This window comes from Aythya ferina (assembly GCF_964211825.1).
Source record: "Aythya ferina genome assembly, chromosome: 5".
NCBI lineage: Eukaryota > Metazoa > Chordata > Aves > Anseriformes > Anatidae > Aythya > Aythya ferina.
The window spans coordinates 22,213,091-22,236,300 of record NC_140301.1 but is presented as its reverse complement, the minus strand read 5'-3'; the positions used below and the strand labels follow the sequence as shown (position 1 = coordinate 22,236,300).

The following is a 23,210-nucleotide window of genomic DNA, read 5'->3' as shown; positions in this document are numbered from 1 at the left end:
TACAATTCATGCTAAATTCTCTAACATGTTTGTTTTGTTCCCTTTCAAAATGTCTGAGAAGCAGATGTGGGATCAGAAAGCCAGTGGTCCAACAGGACCACTACTGATAGATGGCAGCACTCTGAAAACTTACTTGTTTTCCAAAACAACAGGGTTAATCTTTTTCATGGGCAACACCATTGGCAATGGGCAACTGGATTATAACTAAAGTATGAGTGTAGCTTATTTTGCTTATTTCCTTCTCAAATATTTCACCTATTTTGAAAGACAGGCATCTATGGCGTGAACTTCATAAAAGATGTCACGTGGATCTCCCTGGCTGAATTCTTTAGGCCATGTTTTTATTGTTCTTAGTGAAAACATTTCTTAAAATGATTTGAAAATCAGTTGTCATCAAAATGAATGCCAAGATGACTGCTAAGCCTCAAAAATGAGAGAACTAGGCCTTTAAGAGGCATATAACTATGCTTTAAGATACTCCTGGGATTTGCATGACAGTGACAGCCTGGAGAGCTGCCCACTTTTCCTTTTGGATAGAATGAAATAAAACACACCAAAGAATAAAAAGTTATTAACATCACAAGAAGAGGTAGGGTTTCCTCAGAGAAGGGGATAATTAGTTTATGATGTTCTTACAGGTTTGAGTAGCTTATATCAGCTCTCTGTCTAGCATTCTCATGGATTATAGGATAGATGTTCATAACCCTGGACGGGAAAGCAACAGACACTGCTCTGTAGAGGACATCAGTAGCACTTGAAATAGAGGACCAGCTTGATGCAAGCTTCTGCTGCTTTTAGGGACTGGAACCATCAGCTTATCATAATGATCCAGTTTTACTGAATGTAGAGCTTCAGATTTCTTGTTTTCTCTCTTTCCTCAAACAGTGAGACTCAGGAGGTTAACTTGAGCTCCAGCCTCAAAGTTAACACAGTTTACACAGATGATCTGCTTGTTTCACCACTGGAATATTGCTCTCTGTATAAAGTTTCTGATTGTGTGTTTCTGATTCTTCACCTAAAGTTGTTTTCTCCAGGAAAGTTTTGAATTATCACTTGTCCCTTAGTTAGCAATATAAATAAGCACAAATGCAAATGTAAGAATTATGAGAATTTATCTTCCAAACTATCATATATGATTCGATCTCTTTAATACTCTTAAGTTTTCAAATGTAAGTGAAGAATGAGATCAAACATGAGCTTCAACAGCAAAAAGCATTTGCTATTTTTACCAGAAAATCATGCAATCAAAGCAGAGCTCCTTCTCAAGCATAAGAGTGCTAAGTACCAGTTAGGAGTCAACATGCAGCTGCCACATACTGACAGCAAAAGGACAGTGCTGCGTAAAAGAAAGCAGAAGCAATACAGATAGCCAGAGTGATTAAACTGAAGGATTAAAGGATTTTCTGAGGGATCTGGAATAGTCAATTACTGAGAGAATTCTGACTTTAACTGGTGTTAGACAAATTAGAGAGGTTCAGACACTGATATGTGTCACTAGCTATAGGAAATGAGGAAAGATCCTGATTACTTCCTCCTTCAGCTTACAAAAAAAACCATGAGCTGTCCTTATAGCCACCACCTAAAATAACCTGGTCTGGCTACATCACATAAAATGTGCCTACAGTAAGACACATTTTGACTCAATATCAGAATTTGAAAAAAAAAAAAAAAAGCATATAAATAATAATTTTATGTTTACTTTACAAATTGTACTGCTTAAAAACACTGGATATAAAAATGTATAAGCTGTTAACAATCAGTTTAGACATACAACTCAAATGTGATTCACATGAGTCACTCAGGAGACCAAACTAGGCCATCATAACTTAGGAAAAAAAAAATTCAGTCTAGAAAGAAAAAGTAGTTTTGAAGAAAGTGGGGCAACTGCACTCTATTTTAAAGTACATTTTATGAAATAAAGACTGAATTTAAAAACAAACAAAAAACCAACCAACCAAACAAACAACAGGTTTTAAAATAATCCTTGTCACGCATTTTTAGAATTTTATAGTTTGACAATATTCCTCTGCAAAAACATTGTACAACATTATACACAGTTATTAATAAATGTAGAAGGTTCAGAAAGACCACCTATGGTCTGAACATCTTTTATGGAATCCAGCAGGTATTGTCAAGGAAGTAACTGGTATAAAAGTTCTAAGAGGAAAAAGTTCTAAGAGGTATAGCTTTTCCAAACACCTTTATGGGCTCCTGTTTATTTCCCCTGATTAAGGTAGGGCCACCTGAGGGCTTATCAAGTTTCAGGAGCTGCAGACTTTGCTGAACAGGATAAACCAGCCAGCTGTTCCTCCTAGCTTCCAAACAACATGACTACTCATCATTTAGATAGCTGAACATTCATCAGAATCACAAATGTTTTAAAAAACTGTAATTGTTTTTCAGTTGCATTTTATTGGAAGAACTTACTGAATCAGGAAGTTCTAAACTACTTATGTCAGTTTGTTAGTATAGCAAAAAATTAGTTATAGTAAAGACACAGCAAAAAGGTCTACATGAAGTATTAAGTTAACAAATTACAGTTTTCATAGAAATGATTGTTTTAACTCAATTAGGATGTAACACATACATTAACACAAAAGTTAGCAAAATATCTGAAAAACCCGTCTTACCTGAATTTACTATCCATTTAGTCCTATGATACAGACTTTTGCTTTTCATTTAATTTGTAAGAAACATATCACCTTAAGAGTACTACGAAAAGCAGTGCTAAATTAAAAATTATACTTGATCCAGAATTTTTAAAGTACACACATAATATCAACTACTCGAGCAGCCATCACTTGTGAAAATTTAAGCTGCAGACATTAATATAAAACTTAGGAGTTCCCAGACCCTGTATCCTTCTGAGTATAGCTCTGTTATCACTGGTATAACTTTTTCATACACTTACCCACTGCTTCCCTATTGCTGCTCAATACAGCTTTGTTGACAATGCGCACATGCAGTTATTTTGGCAAAAAATAATCTTCAGCTGGCAAAGCTTATTATTTTCTGTGAAATGGATTCAGCTGTACTATCAAAAGAAGTCCTTGGCAATTACAAGTTGCACCTCCACAACAGAGGTTAAAATACCATTTTATTCTGGCAAACACATGTAAGTATGGCCAAGACCTTAGTTTAAACAGCTAGTTAAACATTTACAGAGGTAGAGACATCTTTGAGCTATAATATGTATGTGACCTCCTTGTACTTAATACTTATTCATGTGATTTTCTCATTAATGCATGAAACAGTTTCTATTCACATATGCTGAAACAAGTCTATGTTGACACAAAGACAGCTGTAGTATTTATTTCTGACTCAAAACAAAAAAAAAAAAGTAAAAGGCACACCATGATCAAATTTAATACATGAAAGAAATTGCATTGTTTCTTCCTAAATCCTTTAATAATACAAAGTAATATGAAGCACCTAACCAGCAGTATGTACCTCACATAGCTTTATCAGGGTAGCAGTAATAGCTGCGTTGGTAGCTGATAAAAACAAACAAAAATAATTCTGAATGCAATGATTTACAAAAAAAAATCCACAGCAGAATGAAACATGCCATGAATAATCTAAAATTTGACATAGCACATTTTGGGCCCATTCAGTTCAAAAGAACAGCCACCACAGAAAAAATACATTAGGTAAAATATATTAACAAGCAGAGGTACAGCATTTTTCAGGGAATTTTGTCCTTAAATCCAATAGCATTTATTTTTTGTAACCTGCAGCTAAGTCAAAATAATCTTTTTGAAACAATGCAGATTTGGTGGACAGAAAGTTCAAAGGTGGAAACAACCAGTAACACTGTTGAAAACACACTCCATGTTTGACAGATATGAAATTTACATCTGTAAGTAAGAAATTTGCAAGAAGATTCTTCTGTATATCTAGCAAAATTCCACAGAGAGGTCTGAGCGAAGCTAAAATTCTAACATAGCAGTTCAGTGAATTCAGAAATATAAACTGGCTTGTCAATAATTGGAGCCAAAGAGAACAGAAATAGCAGATTGGACAATGGAATGCTGAATGGCTGTGACAAAACCTGTTTTAATACAGAGATTACCACAGAAATTGCCTCTACAGTAATGTCTTCCAATTCTATTTTGACATACAAATACATTCTCAGTTTTCAGGGAGTATTCTTTCAAATGAGAGAAAAAGGTGGGGAAAATGCAGCTGCTTGGTACAGATGGAAATCAGAATTCTCTAAAGAGGATTCTGTGATTGACAGATAGATAGATACAGAGGTAGACAGATAGGTAGACAGACACATTCTCTGAAGAAAAAAAAAAAAGAAAATGAAAAGCAATTGGATTTGGTGAAGTTAGAGAAGGGATTTCATGGATGAGCTTGGGAAATGATGCTCACAAAAGTTTTGAATGGATAAACGGGGAAAAAATACATTTGTCAGAGGCATAAAAGTTGAAAAGCCTTAACTTTTACAGGCTAATTTTAATGGCAGAAAAGGACAGATAAAGCCTGTTCATCCATGATCACTGTCTGTTACAGTTCTGAAGTAAATTGGCACGCACAAATTGGAGTTAATATTAATTCTCTTAGACAGTTGGATGTGGCTTTGAGCAAACCGGTCAAGTGGAAGGCCCCCATGACATTGGGGTTGGAACTAGGTGATTCTTAAGGGTCCCCCTTCCAACCCAAATTATGATTAGCCTAACTCTAAGTTCACTGTATTCTCGATTTATGCCTGTCATTACTGAGACATGTAATATAGTCTCTGTAATAAGTTACCACTTTTAAAATCCAGCTGTAATGTACAATTTATAGAGTCCATTGTTAAAGAGTGTTTGGATCCAGCATTGCCTTTTGGATGTATGAGAGTAAAGCACCAAGTAATGGAGAATAATATTTACATAAGTTTTACTTATGGTAATCATTTGCCAAATGGCTCCTAGTTTTTCAAATTCTGACAGCATAACATTTCTAAAAAGATCCTTCTCATGTGCATTAAAGATAGTATTAATTTTGTATTTCCTTTATCTTTGACAAGGACGCTCATCTAATCAAATGAAGTTTGAATTTTTTAATGAATAGCAGTGAAGCAAAATTTGGGTTGAAGGCTTCTGTGAGGGATATGGTTGTTCATTATGTGTTAAATTTCTCCTAAATATTTGCACATGCCAATTAAGTAAATAAATAGGACTAATTGCTGAGTCTTCAATGGTTTTAATTCTTACATGTAAGAGTAGCTTAAAAAGCTTTCTTTTAATTTTAAAATAATAATATAACATCATGCAAGAAAACATCTGTGTAGATCCTTCAAGACAAAAAAAAAAAAAAAGAAAGAAATAGGTTCATCAATGTTTTTTTATGGTAATTAGATACTGAGATATCTAGATAGAATATCTCTAGACAGAGATATTGTTTGAACTCAACTTGTAGTTCTAAAAGTCACTAGTAGTACTTTAGATAGAGGTCTAGATTCCCGTGCTTGTTTCTAGAGTCATCTTTAATAGACTTCATTTACCTTCTTTAAAGATGCTCATAGTAAAATATTAGCTTTTGTTTGTTTGTTTGTTTTTTACTATTAAAAATTTTTCAGGACCCTGAACAGAAATCTAGTTTCTGAAATCTTATTGGATCAGCTCCCAGCTCTCATCTCCCAGCTTTTTTTTCCCCTCACCCTTGCAGAAAGTCTCTTCTGACATTTCTCACACTGTTTTTGAAATCTCATCTGTTTGGAATTGTTCAGTATCTTCTTTATCTTCTCCACAGAAAGACTCTCAGGTTAGAGCATAAAACTGAATGAAAACCAAATTACTGGCAAAAGTAGAATATGAAAAGGACTGAAGAAGTGCTAGGGCCAAAAGAAGTACAGAAGTAAATAGATGTAACATGAATTCTAACAGCTGAGGTCCTCCACAAGATTCTATAGCAATCAAATCTGTAGGTGGCTATATGCATCCTTCAACACCTGATGAGATCTCACACTACAGGATTATGCAGTCTATACAGGCTCTGCAGGAAATGTCTACAGTTAATACTACAAAACGGAGACATTACATTATGGTACATTACTGAAATTTCAAAAAATAAATGTATCCCTGGTATGTAGAGAGAAAAACAAAATATACAAGCAAAATACTACACTGTTTTAGCATTCAAATAAAACATCCACTGACAATTATTACCTTCATGAGAAATTTCTTTCCATGGATTAGGTGGATACATGAAAGCAGCATTCTGGATTTGGTCATGTATGTCCTCATCTTCATTGAATGGGAAGGTACCACTAAGGCTTACATAAATAATAACACCCACAGACCACATATCCAGAGATCTGTTATAGCCTTTGTTTCTCAGCACTTCTGGAGCAAGGTAGGCTGGTGTTCCTACAACTGAACGCCTAAAGGATTTCTCCCCAATGATTCGAGCAAAGCCAAAATCACAAAGTTTTACCTGTTTAAAGAAAATTGCTAGAGTAAATAAGGGTTTGTTTTTATTATCAAATACATAGTTGATGTACTATTATCATGGTATAGTTGTAAAATGCATCTCTATTGCATTTTATTTATATATCCTTGCATCTCAAGGATACTTTTTTTTTAAACTTCTCTTTGAGAGGAATCCCGTTATTCCACCACAGTATTAGACTAGATTACCAAGCCATTGTATTCCTTCATGCTGTAAATAAACTGTAGTGAAAGTAATAACACAGAACTGCTTTGAATGAAAGAATTTATATTTTTGAAGGGCCTAACAGCTTAGGTTTCTGGTGAAAGTAGTAATACAAAATAATATCTATTCATTCATAGCATAAAAACACAGCAAGAAGAAAAATGGTTTTACCTGTGACTTTTTCCTGAATCAATAGTTGTCAAAAGTTAGTTCTTGATCTACCACTTTCAGTTTGTTGGGGACCTAGTTATACCCTACCTCTCAGCAAATTTCCTTGTTGGATTTCTTCACTGGGTCAGATTTTGCTGCTTTAAAATTGTTACTTACAGTCTCAATATTGTCCCTTCCTTTCAAATTATTAATATTATTTACAAAATTACAGGGAAATTAGAAAATATGTTCTTTTGACTGTAAGCAGTTGGAAGAGCTTACATATGAATTCTGCAGATTAAAGGCAACAGGAACTGACTGATGTATATACCTCTTAATGAGAAGTACAATAAGTCAGAAAGTATATTTACACCATCTGCAAGCTACCTGGCATTTAAATTCATAACATTAAAGAAGAAGCTGTTGTTCTTCGTGAACCATTCCTTAATTAAAAAAAAAAAAAAAAAAAAGTCTTTACTGTTTCTGCTTTCAAATTGTCATTTATCTGGACCAGATTAACCAACTAAGTAATTTGTGCTGTAATGGTGAGCAAATTAGAAACAAGTGCGCAAGTTGCCCTATCATACTTGAAAATCTTGTTGAATATTTTAGGTAAATGACAAAAAACAAGGATTTTTAAAAATACCCTTTTTTGGATACTCATATCTACAATTTTATGTAGTTCCTGGAACTGATACAGGCAGGTCAATAACCACTTGTTTGTTCATAAAATAATCATTGCTAGCACTTCCTAATGTGAACAATCTATCTTAACACAGGGCATTTCCTACTTGCCTGTGGAAAAGGATCAGCTGATGCCAATAATACATTTTCTGGTTTGAGGTCACAATGAACGATATTTTTGAAATGGAGATGTCTTAAAGCAACAAGGATCTGTCAAGAAAAAAAAAATCAGAAAGAATTTCAGTTTTAAATGTTGTATATTTATTTGGCTTTACATTGTTCTGACAGTAACAGTGACTAGAGAATTGAGGAATGGTGCAAAAAGAAACAATCCAACAAGACTGTACCTTTTAAAACAATGTCCACAATGTAAGAAGCAAAAATGTCAGCTATTATTTGTTGCACCTCAAGTTTTCTTAATGTTTCACTGTACAGAATACAATTGTTCCTTCTCCAAAGACCTCATATTGAAAACATTTTTAGAAAATGCATTCTAAATATTTGTTTAATCTATTGTGAAGTCTTTAACACAGAAACATTTGCAAAGTGACCTTCCAGATCTAAATTATTCACTCAAAAATTTTCACAGAAATATTCTGTGATCCAATTTAAGCATATCTTTGAGGTGATAAAGCATAAAGAGTCTTGCATGTATTTTTATGCCATTACATACATAAGAACATACAAACTGAGTATAACAGCTATACCTCCTGTCCCTATGCAAAGAGAGTACATGTATAACAGATCCTGTTCCTGTGGCTTTAACTCATTCTTTGTGTCTTGTCAGAGGCTGATACTGACTTTCCTACTGTATTAGAGCAGGTAATGGCTAGAGGCTAAAGATAAGGTAAGAAACCAAATTCTAAAGCTGATGGCAGTTTTGCCCATGAAAGCCTGAAAGCTAGAGAACCTACTATGTTCCTCTAATAAACTTCCACTGTAACAGTGGAGTTTCTTTTTCTTGCCTTAACACAAAAAACAGGCTGCTGCTATAACTCCGAGGTGGCTCACTACTCAATTGTGTATCTAAATTTAAACCAGTATGATGGCAGCCAAAGAAACAGTATGATAATATGACAACAGGAAGAACAAAACCACCACCATCAAAAAACAAAACAAAACAAAACAAAAAAAAAAAACAACAAAAAAAAACAGATCATATCGTTAACAGAAGTCATACAGGAAACCAGATTCTTTTAATCAGATCCAATCTCAGCATAGAAAAGAGGCACATAAGTGCATATCATGAACTGTAATGGGTACTGGGAAATTCAGAAGGCTCACATTTCCTTCTGCAGGTTTGCTAAATTTCCTTCTTTGACGGTTTGCTATCTGTGTTTTGCAACCCCTTCTTGTGCTTAATCCTTCAAGCATAAGAGAACCTGTAACTTGATGGCTTTCCATCCAGCAGCCAGGCAACTGCACGTTTATCTATTTCTAGGTCCTCTTAATGGTTTACTACAGATCACATAATGTACACAAAGATGTCTGTACCATCTCTGATAATATAATCCAAGCTTTCATAAATCAAAGAGGTAAATTATGTCAAAAGCAAAACATAAGAAACAGTGGTAACAATTGACCTCAAATCTCTTTCTAGGTTTATAATCAATTTCTTACCTGAGTAATTAAAAACTTTGTTATTCTCTCCGGCAATCTGCCATTTTCACTTGATAAGATCATCTCCAGCATATCTCCATGGAGTTTTTCCATAACAACAAACACTCTTTCTGGTGTCTCAAACATGCACTCCAAATTTACAACCCCAGGATGATGAAGATTCTATTAAGGGTAAATACAGCACTTGAACAACATAGATTTCCCAACTTGATTAGAAGGTTTTCTCATTACATAGCCAATCTTCAGACCCTCCTAAACCAGACAACATTTCAGTTTTTCATAACATAAACCACATGCTTCATTTTTAAGCAGCAGGCACGAAATTTCTAGGGATGGTATAAGAGAAGGGATGCACTTAAAATCACTTTAACAAACATACATTATTGTGCTTGGTGCTTTAAACTGCAGAGATAATTCCTAACATAACATTCCCAACACGTTTGGTTTTGAATATTTATGCAGATTAGGCAGTAAAAATACTAATATTTTCTGCAAAAACAGTAGTGATTACCAACTGGAATAATTATATTATCTGGTATTTCTAGTAATGTATAGAGTGACTACAGTGAAAATAATAGAAAAATACCTGTAAAATTGCAACCTCATTACGAAGTTGACTTTCCTGTTTGGTTGGAAACCTTAGTTTGTCAATTATTTTAATGGCAACATCTCTTCCTGTTTTGCGATGTTTTCCTGCATTAAAAACAAACAAACAGATCAAAACAAAAACAGAAGGCGTCCATCAATTAATGCGATTAATTCTGAAAAATGTTCCACTTTCACTTGATGGTACCAATGATCACAGCTAAATATCAATTATCACAGAATCACAGAATCACAGAATTTCTAGGTTGGAAGAGACCTCAAGATCATCGAGTCCAACCTCTGACCTAACGCTAACAGTCCCCACTAAACCATATCCCTAAGCTCTACATCTAAACGTCTTTTAAAGACTTCCAGGGATGGTGACTCCACCATTTCCCTGGGCAGCCTGTTCCAATGTCTAACAACCCTTTCGGTAAAGAAGTTCTTCCTAACATCCAACCTTTATGTACAACTATGTCCAAGTAAGTAAATCCCAGTGAAGGTATGCAGTAACTTAAATAAAAGTTTTCTGTTATTTCCCTTTTTTCTTCCCTTTGACTAGTGAATTTTTCTCTTTGTCACCTGACAAAGCTGTTGTAACACCTAAGAAACACATAAGCACATAAGAAAGTCAGCTCTGCCTTTCAACAATATAAATGTAAAGTTATCCTTCTCATATACTTTTTCTTTTTCATATACTTTTACTAAATTCTCTGCAACTGGCAGGTTACAGGCTTAATCCTTCCAGACTAGCAAATAACGAAATAGTTGATCTCCTTCAAGCATGTGAGTGTACATCTCAGGCTTATCAGGCGCCCGTAGAAATTCTTCGGAAAAGAGAAAAAAAGAGAGGAAAAAAAGATAAAAGATAATAATAAAAAAAGAAACAATTCAAACAAACTGGTAAAAAGAAAGAAAAAAAAAATCACAAAATCATGCCAAGAAAAATAGTAGCAAGAAATAATGTTTTCCTTCTTTTGTTATAGTTCTTTAAGAGAACAGGTTTCTGCGCTTCAGGGTTTGTACTACCAGAGCTCTTAATATACACTGATCCTCTACTGGCAGAAAAGTTCAAAAAAAAAAAAAAAAGACTGTCAACAATAAATGGTGTTTAATGAACACTACTTAAACACCTGTTAGCTAATTTCTGTTAGAAAGCATTTCAGAGTCCAAATACTTTCATAATTCCAGATTTTTTCTTCCTTTAGCATAACTGTACAACACACCAACACCGTACCTCCATAAACAATTCCAAACTGTCCTGATCCCAACACCTCATCTGGGAAGATTTGGTATACAGTACTGATATCCTGTTCATATAAACATAAGAAACATTAAGCATTGAGATATGGAAACAAAATTTGTATTTGATCTGCTTTTTCTAATGGGAAGCAGCATGCATTTACTACAGTACATTTCAAAACATATTATCTGCTAGAAACATTCACATGAGTTTTCTTAAAAGCAGCAATAACTGCAATTGTAATATCTTCTTTGTACGACAAAGAAGATATTACAATTTTGCGTCATCTCAGCAATGACACAAAAGGTATATTTCTCAAGGCTTGTGATAAGCCTTACTAAATTCAACAGACAGAACTTCCATGAACTAATAACATCTAGTGCTCACTTCTCCTTTAGCTAATTAACATCTTGCAAGGATAAGTAGTTAAATTCTATGTTAAGCTAAACCACACGTATGCAATTCTTGTGTCTCAAGGAAAAGGTGCCACAAAGATGACTTTTCTCAAAAGTTAACAAAGCTAATTGTTTGTTAATTTCTACAGGATAGGTGAAAAAACAGCTGATGGAAACTCCTCTCTAACATACCTCTTTGCAAAACAGATCAATGACTTCACAAGCTTAATCATACCATGTCTAGCACAAGCATTCAGAGAACACTCACCACATTTTCTTGAACTTGGCAGTTTGACACAGAAATACTGATGGAAATATCCCCTGGGGAAGAAAGTAAAATATACTTTAGATTGCTGTGCTTTTAGTTGAAACATGTAATAATAGGAAATGACATTTACATTACATCAATATCTTCTGACAGCTGTAGAAATTGGACCAATTAGGTCAGCTTGTTCATCTACCAGCTAATATAAAATTACACCAACCCACAAATATGTGACTCGAACAGCAGACTTTTGTAGTATATCGTAACGAACAGGATTATACATTTCATTACCCTTTTTTTTTTTTTAATACTAGAATCTCATATTTCGCACTGATTAGCTTACTACTTACTACATTATTCTGTTCTATTTTGGGGCTTTATACCTTATGCAAGTAACACAACAGCAACTAGTGTAAATTGCTTTTATTTAGTGCATTTCAAAGTAATCTTTTATTTCTAGTGTCACCTACAATGTACTTGATGCTATTCAGACTAAGGCCTATACTTAATTGTATTGGTATGTGTACTGTTAAAAGTAATAGACATTTCAACTGGCATAAGAGACATTAAAACAAGTAATGGAAGTAAAAATTTGCACATGTGCTTTAACACAACAAATATCAGATCCAACTTCTAAACATTCAAAGCTTAGGATGTTACCAGAACTTTTTTGAATGGCAAACCCACTAAGAAGCTCAATAAAACTGGAGAATATTTTTACTGCTACTTTACTAAACAAAGACGCCATTTTGGGGAGGGGTTCTTTGGAGCACTGATGCGTCTATCTCCTGTCTCTGCCTAGAATCCCATTCAAGCTGACTTTTCATTTTTTTTGGTCCATACCAAGATTTCAGTGTCTTTGAAACCAGTGTCCTCTTCTATAAAGCCTGTATTACACATAGAAGAAACTTACTAGTACCGATCAGTATCTTTTATGAGTAACTTCTGCTCCTTGTTATTTATCCCCTTGTCATCTCCTTAGGAATATATTGGTTTTGGAAGGGGAAATTTTGGTTTCATGGAGTCTTTTTATTGTTGTTGATTTGTCTTCAAATGTATGTGATACTTTGTACTTACATGAAAAATAACATGGACATGCCCCCCTAAAGGAAACTTGCAAGAAAGCTGGAGAGGGACTCTTTATCAGGGGTTGTAGTGACAGGGTAAGGGGTTATCTTTAAACTAAAATAGGGTAGGTTTAGATTAGATGTAAGGAAGAAATTCTTTACTATGAGGGTGGTGAGGCACTGGAACAGGTTGCCCCATCCCTGGAATTTTTGAAGACCAGGTAGGATGGAGCTTTGAGCAACCTGGTCTAGGGTCAGGTGACCCTGCCCATAGCAGGGGGCCTGGAACTGGTCTTTAAGGTCCCTTCCAACTCAAACCATTCTATGATTCTATGTGTGTTACTCAGAGCAGAAGACAGAACATTGCTACCATTCTTAGTCCCCATGAAAGCTTGTTCTAAAGGTCTCAGGTGACCTTAATTTTTGCACAGAAAAAAAAAAAAAAAAGCAGGGAGGGATAACTGCTAACTCAGAAAGAAAATTTTCAAGCTTCCCAAGAGGCAGAGACAGCTGTCAGTCCCAGTCCAGCATTTTAGGTGATTTGTTTAGCTGCACTGGACTCAAACCAGGGGTACACAGCAACTAACCTGACTGAAATGACATCCAGAATTTGACGCTATTTTATGCAGGAACCTAGTCAAGAAAGCATAGGACAGAAATGATGTGAGCTGCTGTGCCTGGAGACAGGTACAATTTGTTGTATTACTGTGTTTCTGAAGGGCTTGTTGTCTTGTTAGTATTTCACGCTGCATTAACAGCATCCAGATGTCAAGTGCTAAAGCAAGTGTATATATACTGTAACAAAAGGTCTAAACCAGCTTGTGTAGACGTATCCAAATTTGCTTTACACTGAGTAGGCTCAGTACAATTAGCAAATCAACCACAGCAGCACATACCTGGTATTGGTGAATTATTTGGTCTGTGCTGCTTTGTTATCATGTTTGGTTTACATAATCAGTCATCTTCGGTACAGAGTTACCCAAAGGTATGTAAATTGGAGACAAAGATATATTCAGTTCTTTTGGTCCTGGGTTGTTATCCATGCCTTGTTGTGCTTAGAACAGCTGTTCTTCACACAAATTCATTTCATCTCAGCATGGACAATGTTTGTGGCAGTTGTACAGATAAATGTAATGGAAAAGAGGATAACATCTATGCTGCAGTGACCTAAAGAGTGAATTGCTGCTTCTGCAGATAGCTAGAAACATAAATTACAGTCATGATGGGAAACATCTATCCGTTCCTAACTGGAGCTCAGAAAACTTCACACCTCTGCACAAAGAAGCTATCATTCATGTCAGCAACACAAATATGGATGAGACGCCATAGAAATAGAACAACTATTTGCTCACTAGCAAATCTGCACATTGTATGTTAACACAGATGACCTAGTATTACCTGGAAACACATGGATGAGAAATTGTAGCTTTTAAAATAATACACAGACAGCTGATGAGCTGATGAGCTGTGCAATATTTCTGTACAGAAGATTGAGCAATGTAATTTGTTATATGACTGTATTTATCTGAAGCAGAGAAAATAAATAAACTTACTGTGTAGGTTGGGTCCCGACCCAGCAGATGCCCCTTTAGGGATGACAGGCATCAGGGCATGCTGTATTGCCATCTCCCACATTCTTGCCACATCTAAGCCAATACCACTGGTGAGAACACTGTTATTCAGTGGAACACTTGAGAGGTTTTCTATGTTTTCTCCAACATAATAGACTATATTTGCTGTGCTTATTTCAAAACAATGAGGATTGGCTCCTTGAGGCAGTAAAGTGAAAGTTTTTGCAGGTTCCAGTGAGAAAATTTCAGACAATGGAATTTCCTAAAATGAAAAAATATATATGTATATTTATTTTCTGTGTAAAGATCATCAACACATAAAACTAAAAAATGACTAATTTATGATATTAGCTATTACTTCTAACCACATGCTTCTTGTGCAAACAAAAAGGCTCTTGTAACCTGAAACTCTTTGAAACAGAGGCCTGTTGCTGGCAAAACACCAAACATTTCTTTCCAAGACCAAACATAACTTCAATTATTTAAACTTCGCAAAGACAGGAGTGAGGTGCCATCAGAAAAGACCACCAATAGAACTCCACTAGAAAATTGAACCCTGCTTCTTTCTATATAAAATATAAAATATTTTAATATCATAAATTTCTAAATAAATTTTTATTTGCAAATAAATCTATTAAGAAAAGCAGAATAAATCTATTCTAACATTAAGACTGCAAATCCACCTTTCACATAGGCATTAACTTAATTGTTTCATCTTGAATAAGACTTAAGGACCTATTTTACTAACATATTTCTCTGAGAGGAAGCCACATGAAAGAAATATTTTGCATTATCAAAAACTACTGCAGTAGCACCTAAGGAGTTTAACTGCCTCAGGTAAAAGTACATGAGCATTAAAATAATCTTTTACAATTTGAATCACAACATTATGCCCAAAGGGCTGAATTAAAATAGTATGTACTACACCTAATTGTTTGGAAAGAATTTCTATAATGAATGACAGAATATCAGATGAGTTTCTTGGCAGAATTTGTCGCTGGCACTGAATTGTCCCTGTATAAAAACCTTACATTTCCATAGCATGTGTTTTATCCGTCATTGTTAGCTGACACCTTTTTGATCTGAGACTTGTTTGTGAAATGCAAAATAGATGTAAGTAATGAAAACAAACATAGTTCGAAGTTATACTGCTAATGTACTTTTAGTATTTATTAATTCAGCAATTCACTCTAATCATTAAACATTAGAAAAGTAGATTGAAAACCATGCCTTACCTTGTAATATTTGCTTCCAGTATCATTTTGAAAAAGTGTAATGCATTTGCTATCCAGTCTCCAGTAGTGCCGCTTCCTCTGCAATGAAAAACAGGGGGAAAATCTTTCTAAAAGTTTTCAAGAAAACTAAAGAAATGCTAATTTCTCAAAAGAATCACTTCCAAAACATTTCATTTATGTCTGAAGGGATGAATTGTAAAGGATAAAGTTTCCTGATTTTTATGATGACTTTAGACTTAAGATTTATAGGTACACCTTTTGTTGTTTTAATAATAATGTAGCTATGTTCAAGTCATCCAAGTTTTGAAAACTTAACATGTCACTTTAATGTCTGGGTTACACTACACACAATTTGCTACAGGTGTGTTTCTAAAATAATTCAACTTTTTTTTTTTATCAGTCATAACACTCTGTCTCACCTTAGAAGGCTACATATTAACACTTTGACTCTTGTTTTAGCATAAAATAACTGTTTTTTAATGATATGTTTATTTTACAAAAGCCTAATTTCACATAACAGTAAGATATCTAGGAGACTGCAGTTGGAAGATAAAGATACTTTCCAGAACCTCTACGGTGTTAAGATCTTGTTCTTTCTTCAGAATGTCTTTACATATGGCCTACATTAATGCAACTGACAGATGCAGATACTTTTTTGTGTTTTAACTGTCTCCTGGTACGATAAAGTGACTGCTTCTTACAAGCATTGCCAGTCCTCAATTATGGGAATTAGGACTTCAGGAATCACAAATAGTGTAACAATGCCTTATGTGAGTGACTTTAAATTATCAAAGTATTGTTAGGATCTGATTGAGTACTATCATATAGTATGTAGTGTAAGACAGGCCTTCCTTAACATTTCTTACCAGTGTATCTTTGCTTGTATAGTGAACCATCCAACCCTCCTTCATTACTGTGCTACTTCTCCTTTTTGTGTGCTTCACAGATTGTACCACTCGCATTAATGGAATGTTGTTGCTGGTTGAAGGGCTTAAGAATAAATCAATAAAGGCTTTTTAAAAAGAAGACAATTTTAGACAAAGAGAGAAAAAAATTGTCCAATTCAGAATGAATATATATATATATGATAACCACATTTACCATTATAGTCACTAACAGACATGACAAATTTTTTTGTCATTCCACTATCTCAAGACTACAAAGAAAAAAAACTTGTAATGCCACAATACAAGAAGGCTTACACACACAACACACATAAAATATTCTGAAAGATGAGCTAAGATGATGGGCAAATGACTAGGGCCTCAACTAGGGTGTGGGAGACATAGCTCAAGTCTGTGCTATGCATGATTCAGACCTGCACTTGATCTTGAATATATCATAACCTAAGTAAACATTGTCCATCAGATTACCACCCTGTGATCTTTCTTGGGTTCAAACACAGTGGACTTATGACAGTTTAGAGTAGAAAATGTGTCAGCTGACTAGCTGTGTATACACTGGCAGGGCATAGTAGAGACTCTGGTGGAACCTCTCAGAGAAAGAGGTTTAAGACAACAATGTTGTTGTTGAGGATTAAAGCAAAGTCCCACTGCCCTGCACTTGGGTATGCACCCTGAAAACTTCCAGTGCTCAGCACAGTAACTCAGGAAGGCATGGGAACTTGACAGTATGCCTGATAGTAAAAGCAGATAAATAGTGGAATATCTAGTTGGAGAGGTTTAAGCAGTAGCCAAGCCCATATTCCCACTTTTCTTGATGTTGGAGTTAACCATTCCAAGAGCAAAATGGATCATCTGCTTCAATCATCTGCTTTAATCCTAAACTTAAATGCTTAGTCATTTCCAGCAGAAATTCAAACTGAGATGCTGCATCCTACATGAAAGCAGAGCACTGAGAGCACATGCAGGCCCTGCTGGCAGAGCCACTGGTGCAACAATTCCAGCAAAAAAAGAGCAGAAACCCCCCAGGAAAAGAATATCTTAGGCTTCCACAACTCATCTGATTGTGAATATTTGCAGATTGACCCCCTTCACTGTAATGAATCCTGGAAATATGAAGCATTTTATGAATCCTCAGTTTCCAATCAAAATGCAAAGTGTCCTGTCTTAAAGTTTCATTAAGACTCTAATTAACATACCTTTTTGCCTAAAAATGATCAAATGAAATGCAGTCCCTGTATAACTATTCTTGTCTCTACTCTTGTCTACTTTTTGGCTTTTACAGATCCCTTAAAAATAATCCATGGACATGGAGACTACCCTTACAAATAATTTTTGGAAAGTATTACTGGAAGTACAGGGATGCCCCTCAAGTAAGGAAAACAATGTACCTTGGTCATCAATTTTTTAATTATTTATAATTCAGTATCTATATTTCAGAGAACCTTCAATGTTGTCCATTTAATATAACTTAGACAATTCAAAATTATCTGTAACACTGACTTCAAGAAATAAGCATAGACATATTCAGGTGATTCAATTTGTCTATATACATAGTATCTATGCAGATGAATATGACAGTAGGAATAACAGTTCAATGCTGTTGATAAGGGCTTTAAACTAAATGAGTTTAGCTACGTTAAGTTAAACTTAAGTTCCAGCTTTCCAAACTTTCCTTCTTTCTAAAGATACCTAAAAATGCAAACAATATACTTAGAGTCAATTATAACAGTCACTTATACAAGGTTATTAATTATTTTATTTTATTTAAGTGACCAAGTATTGCACTTCTAGTTGGGGAAAATAAAAACATTTTATTTTTTTCTCTATTGCTCATGTACAAATAAAGTTTCACAACTTAATTTTCACAAGAGAAACAAACACTTGTGTATCACAGAATCACAGAATCATCTAGGTTGGAAGAGACCTCCAAGATCATGACCTCTGACCTAACACTAATAAGTCTTCCCATAAACCATATCACTAAGCTCTAAATCTAACATCTTTTCAGTTACTACTTCAACTCAACAATAATGTTTAAGTTCTTTTTAAAATCCTAACGCATATATTCAGAAAAGTAATGTCATTGTAATTTCAGATCCATCACATATCACTAGCTCTGTCATTGTTGAAGGAGGAAGAACAGGGTCCATTTAGATTTCCCTTTGAGTCCTAGACTCAAATACATATATTAATCCTATAGTCCTATATAGTCCTAGACTCAAATATATATTTATTTATAAATAAATACAGAAGAAGATGGAAGGTTCACCTGATCATCCTGCTAGACTCATCATGATCTGGATCAGGATCCTGCATTTCTCCATTGTCACTATGGCATCCTGTCATTGATATCTCAGAATCATGAGCCATAGATTCTTCCATGTCATCTATAAAACTGCTGTTTCTTTCACTGTCATTGTCGTCACTCCCTTCTTCCATGACCACGTCAGACTCAGCCCCAGGACTAAGGAGATCTGGAATATTATATCTGAAATTAATATCTAAAAACATACAATATTCCAACTGCAACAATCTAACACTTCTCAAGCTTCCAGAAAAATCAGGTTCTCTTCGGAACTCCATTGCCTGGGCCTCTCTCTACTCAGTGTGTACTGGCAAAGCATGGTCTTTAACCAGCAGTTTAGAAAATCGCTGCAGAAAAATGGAAACACATCAAACTGGAGTATTTTCAGAAATACAACTTTTTGTTAAAAACATAAAAAAGTTAAAAAGTCAAAATCATCAGTCCTGTCAGACAGGAAACAAAGCATTATTTTTTCTGGGATGCTTACAGTGTTTCAGGACCCACTCAGTTCAAAGTAAGATGAAATCACATGGAAAACACGAAATGTTTTCACTGACAAACCTTCACCTAATTCTGTGGAGGAAGGTTTCTTGATAGACCATATTGAGGATGCCCCAAAAGAAAAAGAACAGTGAAATGGTTAGCAGAAAAATGTTTTGAACTGATGGTATTTCACTAGAATTGGAAGTGCATGACTAAAACATTTTAGTCTGAACATGTTTAGATATAAGTTACTAATGTGTGACTAAGACACATTAGACTTCATTTCTAGCTGAAACAGTCATCCAGTCATGAATGACACTTTACAGTTCTGGGCTCTCTTTTTGCTAATCCTACAGCATGGTTTTTATCTCTACTTTTAATAAACCCACAGTCAGTTAAAAATAACCTCCCACATTTAGTGTTTAATGTTAATTAATGAGACCATACTTGGAATTTTATTGCTTCAGCTCTTCCTTCACTTACTATTTTGGGGAAGATGCATCACACAGCAGATGGACAGAGTGACAGCTACTTTATTTTATTTATTAAGATGGAAATTAATGTGAACCAAATTTCTGAAAAAATAGAAATGAGATACCAGGATGAAATTGCCTCTAACAATCCTGATGACCCCATATCAGTCATTTATACACACAATTACAAGTTACACTATAGCACCATGGATACCATATTAGATACATCATTTGATTAGGAAAAGCCAAATTATATAAATTTTTAGATGTAGAGTTCCAAGGGCCTAAGTACTAATTCTGCAGAACTGCACAAAAGAAAGCTTAACACTTTCTAAAATACTGCTTGGAGTAAGTGTTCTCACCCCAAGTGGCTTTAAACAAGCTTTCCTCACTCAGCTCTTCCTCAAAGAAACCACTACTTTTCATCAGACCGTCATCAGATTCATAGGTAGGAGACAAGAAAACAAAAGCAGCATGTTACTCGTGGGGCAGACAGGGAGAGGGTAAAGAGGGTGTGTTGGAGGGATAAAGTACAGCTGCCTGAGATGAAAGGTAGGCAGCTTTTTTCTGTTTCACTAAGGACTGAAACAGAAACAAATGTAAATTTTGTTCATTTAGTTTGGCTGTCCAGAAATAAGTCTTGCCTTTCCATCTTAACACTGTTGATCAATCCTGTTTTGCACTGCTCTCAGACTGCACCTCAAATGTATGCAGTAGAAATTTTATCATTTATAAACAGACTTAGTGACTTTCTTTGACTGAAAATCTCTGTGCATACAATTATTTGCAAAGTCAAAAAATAGAGATTGGGTTGGAAAATGTATTAAAATGATTTTTTTAACCTTCTTAAGATTTCTATGGTCCATACTGTCATCAATGAATTTAACATATCTTGGTATATTTTTAGTTCTTGGATTTGAAAGTCAGTCTACATCCTTCCATAAACTTGCACTTGCACTCCTGAAGAAACAGTTACGTATGGACAGATATAAATGGCGTAAAACATGCTGTATGAGTGCCATACCAACCTTTCAGAAAATTACGCACCTTATCATGTTTCAAGTTGGGATACTTGGTATCTAAAATGTTTTTGCCTATGCTAATTGTCATTAAACAGAAAAACTTTGTAATAATATTGTCACGCACTACAAAAAAACATTAATTATCACTCCTAATTTTGTAAATTCTTTATATATTTTCAGTAAAATAGATAACTGATTTAAAGTTTGAAAAATTATATCTAATAAAGCAATATTTCATTAACCTTAGAAGCAGTTTAGGCTGACAATATGTGGTAATATGAATTAGACACTGAACAGTTTACCACACTTCTAATTCCCTTATCACATAGAAAAGTGACATTTCCAAGGCAATCAACATCTCACCTACAACCACCTTTTTTTTTCTCCAGTACCGTCTGTCAAACCTAGCCATACATTCCTATACTTGACACAAAACTGACAGCACATGTATTGGAAATTCAGCAGATAATCAAGTTTTCATTTCTAGCAACTGATAAAGGCTTTACCCCAACAGCAAGCAGTGGATTTTTATCATGGAGGGCTTTCCCAGTTCCTCCAAGTATGCATTTCCTTCTCAGGAACATTATCCTAAAACAAACATTTTTTCCCTTCCCAGATTAAAAAAAAAACAATGTGTTTGTATCTGCCAGGTAAATGCCAATGTCTAATGCACATTCCTTTTTTTTGGTTTACTTTGGCATTCTGCAGGCCATGATCACCCAGACATTTTGCTGCTGAAGCCACCTCTGTGGCACAGCTGAACCTGCCTTTCAGTGCGATATATTTTGAAGATACATGCTCCAAGTTGATGATGTATGAAACATTAATAGGGTTCCTCTCATACTTCATCTTCAATATACAATAGAAATGTCGCAGAGGAAAGGCCACTCCCAAGCAATGGAAAAACATGTCTTTGTACACGTCAGTTTTACACTTCTCTTTTATTTTGCTGGTGGCTTAAACAATGACAGAAATAATTCTTAAGGTGACTTACCTCCATTAATGGCAACTTCCCCCAGGCAGTTATTTGGCACTTTAGGAGCACAGCGCTTGTGACAGTTGAACCGACAGTCTTGCAAGAAAAAAAAAAAAAAAAAAAAAAAAAAAAAGAATACAGCAAAATTATTTCTCATTTTCGGTGCCACTATTACAATTTTTTCCTGCTATCCAACCTATAAATGTCAAGCCTTATTATTTCACTAACATAAAGTTAACTTAATGCGTCCAGAGAGCACTAGCCTGGCTGCATGCCATTTGCCAGTGGAACCAACAGCATAAACATGCCAGCAGCTTCCCTGTGGGAAAAGGAAAGCAGCACTCACAGCAATGGGCGGAGGCCTTCACTGCACTAAGTGCATGCTACGCTCATCTCAGGGAGCAAGTTGGAGACCTGTGCACTTGGCTCAAAAGCCAGAGTTGCTTTTCCAGTACAAGAAGCAGATCAGGCTACAGCATATCAACTGCAGCTCAGAAGTTTGACTATGTATCAAAGACTGAAGGCTGACAATTGAAGCAGCAGAATCCTAAGCAACAATCATAAGCCAGAAATATTTGTTTGCATTGCAAAGCAAATTCTAAACAGCTTTAAGTGGAGGGTTCCTTTAATACCTCCCTTATTTTCCAGATATTTTAACTTTACTCTACTTTTCTTTTTTTCACATCTGTAAATGGCACTTTACTAGATGTCATTTCAACTATTTTCTTTTGGCTTATGGAACACATTTTACTTAAACTAAGAGCTGTAACTTATTAACACAGCTGGAAAAGCAAAGTCAGGAAGGAAGAAATATACTAGGGATGTCTATATCCTTGTAATTATTTAACTTCAGATTGATTCAAAAACCAACTGAGGTACAACAGTGCCAAACTCTTGGCAAATATATGCATTTTTAAATCAGGTTAATATTTGCTTATGTCACTGAGATTCAAAACAAACTGAAACAGGTGATGCCTTTATACAGATTTTGCTTGAGTTAAATCACATCAGAATCACTTAAATGAAATGAATTTAACTTTGAACTTTTGCAGGGTGTTCAAGGAAGCAACACAAACTGTATTGACTCATTTTATGAAAGTTATTGCTTATTTTAATAGAGGGAAGGTGATTTTAAGGATCTGTTGATCAACAATATTTAACACTGTAGTATACAAAATGCTTTGTATTTGCGGGCACTCTCGTTGGTTAAGGTGAGCCAGTAGTCTAGGCTACAATCCAAATGTCCTGATTCACTTTGGCACCTGCTAAGGTATAGCTACATGAGACTCGAGAGCATGTAGGTAAGAATGCATTAAAAAAAATGTTCTTAAGTTCTCATATAAGCTCATCTTGTTTAATTTCCCTTAGAACTCCCTCTAAACTTTGAGTTGCTAAGACTCATGCACATTCTTCAATTCAAGCATAAAATCTTGCAGATTGAAAACAACGAAGATTGAGAATACAGTACTATGTATTAACTATTCAGCTGTCACTGCCTGTGAACACACTCTCACCAAGTGCCAAGACAATCCACACCTGAATGACAAGGATGCGAGCTACCTCAGCTATACCACAGGGTAATAATG

At 35.1% G+C, this 23,210-nt stretch overlaps 1 protein-coding gene across 2 annotated transcripts in view; it reads right to left on the bottom strand.

Annotated features, from left to right (window-relative positions):
• The window catches only part of PRKD1 (protein kinase D1), a 123,758-nt gene that overhangs the window by 3,734 nt on the left and 96,814 nt on the right, over positions 1-23,210 (bottom strand). For both annotated transcript variants that reach the window (XM_084521242.1, XM_084521243.1), the window contains 11 exons: positions 21,643-21,720; positions 18,635-18,839; positions 16,327-16,450; positions 15,461-15,538; positions 14,208-14,487; positions 11,591-11,643; positions 10,922-10,994; positions 9,686-9,792; positions 9,100-9,261; positions 7,591-7,689; positions 6,159-6,426 (listed from right to left, as the gene is read on the bottom strand). In XM_084521242.1, the coding sequence (XP_084377368.1) occupies positions 6,159-6,426; positions 7,591-7,689; positions 9,100-9,261; positions 9,686-9,792; positions 10,922-10,994; positions 11,591-11,643; positions 14,208-14,487; positions 15,461-15,538; positions 16,327-16,450; positions 18,635-18,839; positions 21,643-21,720 (1,527 nt within the window). The remainder of the gene's footprint in view (positions 1-6,158; positions 6,427-7,590; positions 7,690-9,099; positions 9,262-9,685; positions 9,793-10,921; positions 10,995-11,590; positions 11,644-14,207; positions 14,488-15,460; positions 15,539-16,326; positions 16,451-18,634; positions 18,840-21,642; positions 21,721-23,210) is intronic.